The sequence below is a fragment of the Cynara cardunculus genome, unplaced genomic scaffold, assembly GCF_001531365.2.
Source record: "Cynara cardunculus var. scolymus isolate 2C unplaced genomic scaffold, CcrdV1 Un_Scaffold_2891, whole genome shotgun sequence".
NCBI classification, from domain to species: Eukaryota; Viridiplantae; Streptophyta; class Magnoliopsida; order Asterales; family Asteraceae; genus Cynara; species Cynara cardunculus.
In genome coordinates, this window is record NW_020201264.1 from 7,480 (window position 1) to 12,023 (window position 4,544).

The following is a 4,544-nucleotide window of genomic DNA, read 5'->3' on the forward strand; positions in this document are numbered from 1 at the left end:
TCCAAAAATATAACTTATGGGAGAGAATTAATTTTTTATTCTTTCTACAAATTAAATTGCATGAAATTTTTTATGAGCTGTGTTGAATATTTTAATAATATAATTAATTTAGTAATCTCTAAAATTAAAGAATCTATTGGAAATGAAGGTAATTTTTTTTAAAATATTTTTATTTTTTGCTTCTATATTTTGGAGAACGTGTCAGAGAACTCTAATTTTCTCATCATATTTAGATAACTTTACAACTTAAAATTATATATATATCTATATTATATTATAAAACATTTGACAAAAACTCTTAAAAACCATTTTTTATGCATAAAGTACTGTTTATTAATACATGTTACTTAAAACTCAAGATTACAAGTAGATTGTGCATAGGTACAACTAATTAAAGCTCCATATCTGAATTTGTGTAACTAACTGCAGATTAACATAATCAAATACAAGATAAATATCTTATTTTAAATATAAAAAATCTAAAATACAGGATAATCATTGAGTTCTAACAGAATACTTAATTATTATCTTTATAAAATATTATATTACTAACCAAAAATAAATTATTTTATTATTAAACTTAAATTAAAAAATAAATTAAAAAAATTACATATATATACTATATTATAAAACATTTGACAAAAACTCTTAAAAACAACTTTTTATGCATAAAGTACTGCTTATTAATGCATGTTACTTAAAACTCAAGATTACAAGTAAATTGTGCATAAGTACAACTCATTAAAGCTTCATATCTGAATTTGTATAACTAACTGTAGATAAACATAATCAAATATATGATAAACATCTTATTTTAAATATAAAAAATCTAAAATACAGGATAATCATTGAGTTCTAAGAGAATACCTAACTATTATCTTTATAAAATATTATATTATTAAACCAAAAAATAAATTATTTCATTATTAAACTTAAGTTAAATTATAATAAAAAATAAATTAAAGAAAAATTACATAAAAAATAAAAACTTTTAAATAGTTGATTTGATATTAACATCGATATATTTTTTTCTTCAAATTTTTATGATATTTTCAAATTTATATTTTATTTAAAAATAAAATTATTATTGTTTTCTTAAAAACACATAAAATCGTATTATAACATTGACAGAAATAAATAATAAAATAGAACATTAAAATCGAGATGTATCTTGTTGTATTGTACAAGTACCCTTCTAATATATATATATATATATATATATATATAATATATATAAAGGATAATAATAAACTATATTATATTTGATTATTTTAAAATAATTCTAATTTTTAAAACATTTAACGTCATAAAAAACTTTAATTATATTTCCTTTTTTTTTAACGCGAGTATCTCATCAATCTCTTTAGGGGAAAAGACGCGCGGTGCATACGACTAAATGGATCAAGTACCAACTCTTTCAGCATCTTTTCCCGTATCTCTCTCTCTCCATATATATACATATTCCCACTTCCAAAAAGCCAAGATTCTCAATCAGCAAACACTTTGTCTCTTTCCTCTGTTTCTCCGGTGACAACATGGATGTCCAATTTGGTGGTCCGGCGGTGGCGGTTGCCGGTGGTCTTTCTTTCTTGTTTCTCAAAACTTTTCTGTCTCATCAACGTGGTAATCCCAATCGTGTTCCTGGTACTACTCATCTCCTCTATCCTTCATATCCATCTTTAATTTACCTGTATATTAAAAATATATAACTTTGATTAAATAAGAGTAGATTTTCTGCTCTTACGCAGGGAGACTTGATGAATCTGTTTGTCAAAAACCTTAGTCTATGCAGCAAATTAGTGTGATTTTTAGCCTTTTATTTGGATTTTATTCAAGCTTGTATGAGTACAAACAAGTCAATAATGTAATAGACGGTGTTTAGCCGCAATTTAAGGTGTATTTGATGATGAGTGTAAATGAAAATTGCAGAGGTACCAGGACTGCCATTGTTGGGGAATTTGCTTGAGCTGAAGGAGAAGAAACCATACAAGACTTTTACAAAATGGGCTGAAACTTATGGCCCTATTTACTCCATTAAAACTGGAGCCACCTCCATGGTTGTCGTTAACTCTAATAATCTTGCAAAAGAGGTACTAAGGGCTCTCTATATATATCTTTTGTCATTTGCAGTTATCCAATAACAGGCTGTATCAAAGCTCAGTTAATCTGTGTTTATATTCATCGGTTCTTGTAATGTCATAGGCCATGGTGACCAGATTCGACTCCATTTCAACCAGAAAGCTTTCAAAGGCTTTAAGGATCCTCACAGCTGATAAAACCATGGTGGCAATGAGTGATTATGATGACTATCACAAAACTGTCAAACGCAACATACTCACTAGTATCCTGGGACCGGCAGCTCTGGTTCGTGATCATAATCCGAGCTAAAACCCTTGTTTTCGTTCATTCCGGCCTCTTCGGCTATACCGGTATTACTAACTAATGCTGTTAAATCAATATATAACAGAAGAAGCATCGGGTCCATAGAGACACCATGGCCGAGAATCTTTCAAACCAACTTCATGCGTTGGCTTCCATGTCTCCTCACGAAGCTATAAACCTCAGGAAAATTTTCCAGTCTGAACTTTTCTCATTAGCACTCAAACAAGTGAGTCTTTCTAACCCTTGTTTGCAAACCATAAACCATCATCTGTAAGATGTTTGAATGATTTGATGAACATATAACGTATTGCAGGCATGGGGGAAGGATGTCGACAGCATTTATGTTGGAGATCTTGGAATCACCATGACAAGAGAGGAGGTGTTTCAGGTTCTGGTGCTTGATCCGATGATGGGTGCCATAGAAGTCGACTGGAGAGACTTCTTCCCTTATCTGAATTGGATTCCCAATGCCAGCTTCGAAAAGAAAATAGAGCAAATGTATATTCGAAGAGAGGCTGTGATGAAGGCCCTGATTCAAGAACACACAAAACGCATAGAGTCCGGGGAGGTAAACCATGTACTAGTTCGTAATTCTCGTTACTACAAATCAAAATTCATATTAACATGATTTACGTTCTCCCCCGAAAACAGAATCTGAACAGCTACATCGATTACTTGTTGTCAGAGGCACGACCATTAACGGAGAAACAACTCCTGATGTCACTTTGGGAACCAATCATCGAAACAGCAGACACCACTATGGTCACCACAGAATGGGCAATGTACGAACTCGCGAAAAACCCAAAGAAACAAGATCGTCTCTATGAGGAAATCCGAAGTGTTTGTGGGTCAGAAAAGATCACAGAAGAGAAGTTGTGCCAGATGCCATACTTATCGGCCGTTTTTCATGAAACTTTGAGAAGGCATAGTCCTGTTTCGATAATCCCATTACGATATGTGCACGAGAACACCGTGCTTGGAGGGTACCATGTTCCTGCTGGGACCGAGGTCTGTTTTAGATTAACCATCATTAACTAACAAGATGTGTCACTCTTAAAAATGTTGTTTAAACGTAGCAGATGTTTTGCAGCTTGCAATAAACATTTATGGGTGTAATATGGAGAGGGAAATCTGGGAGAACCCGGAAGAGTGGAAGCCGGAGAGGTTTCTTGCGGAAAACGGACCGATCGACCTGCAAAGAACGATGGCGTTTGGAGGGGGGAAACGAGTGTGCGCCGGGGCTATGCAAGCGATGCTGATTGCTTGTGTGTGTATGGGTCGAATGGTTCAGGAGTTCGAGTGGAGACTTGATGATGATACCGGAGAAGATGTGAATACGCTTGGACTCACAACTCAGAAACTTAATCCGATGCGTGCTATTATAAAGCCCAGAAAATATTGATTCCTAAATTAATGTTATACATATTTTGGTTGTAATGAGGTTCACATGCAGACGACTCTCGTTGATTCTTGAATTATAATATAGTCTCAAATTTGATTAAGGGATCGTTTACCAAACACTTACCCGATAAGCGCTTACCGGTAAATTTAACACTATCATTTACTTACCGGATAAGATTTTAGTCCACTAAAACGGTATCGTATGCAACAATTTATCAGGTAAGCGTTTACCGGTAAATTTAACGCTATCATTTACTTACCGGATAAAATTTATTCCACCAAAACGGCATCGTATGCAACAATTTATCCGGTAAGCGCTTACCGGTAAATTTAACGCTATCATTTACTTACTGGATAAGATTTTAGTCCACCAAAACGGTATCGTATGCAACAATTTATCCGGTAAGCGCTTACCATGGTAAGAGTCGTCGCATTCACTTACCGAGGAAGACTCTTGGTCCTTATCTCGCTCTTACAGGGTAAAATTCGCTCTTACAAGGTAAAATTCTAGATCCTTACAATATTCATCCGGTAAGATAAAATGACTTGATGTTCACTTATCTGAATAAGCGTCTGATAAATGGCCTCTATACTTGTTTTCTTTGAAAGGCCATATTTCAAAAAACAAAACAAGAGAAAGCAGCTCAAAACAGAGCCTAGCAAAACAAAGGGAAAACCAGTCGAAAACAAGCAAAGGCTTTCTTTTAGAGATCCAAACAATTTCAATTTTTTTGGTATAATTGTTTTATTTTATAGATTTA

The 4,544-nt window shown here is 33.4% G+C and overlaps 1 protein-coding gene across 1 annotated transcript; it reads left to right on the forward strand.

Annotated features, from left to right (window-relative positions):
* The first annotated feature begins 1,511 nt into the window (after window positions 1-1,511).
* Window positions 1,512-3,865, forward strand: LOC112503346 (ent-kaurene oxidase, chloroplastic-like). The gene is made up of 7 exons (XM_025107404.1): window positions 1,512-1,644; window positions 1,930-2,090; window positions 2,203-2,364; window positions 2,468-2,608; window positions 2,696-2,950; window positions 3,034-3,390; window positions 3,473-3,865. The coding sequence occupies exons 1-7, from the start codon at window positions 1,536-1,538 to the stop codon at window positions 3,782-3,784; spliced, it is 1,497 nt and encodes a 498-aa protein (XP_024963172.1). The 5' UTR covers window positions 1,512-1,535; the 3' UTR covers window positions 3,785-3,865.
* Window positions 3,866-4,544: the final 679 nt, after the last annotated feature.

Bases quoted from the DNA above. Each gene is read 5' to 3' on its own strand.
- LOC112503346 (XM_025107404.1), top strand. From the start codon at position 1,536: ATGGATGTCCAATTTGGTGGTCCGGCGGTGGCGGTTGCCGGTGGTCTT. The intron at 1,645-1,929 runs GTACTACTCATC...TGAAAATTGCAG, and splicing joins TAATCCCAATCGTGTTCCTG to AGGTACCAGGACTGCCATTG. The intron at 3,391-3,472 runs GTCTGTTTTAGA...GATGTTTTGCAG, and splicing joins ATGTTCCTGCTGGGACCGAG to CTTGCAATAAACATTTATGG.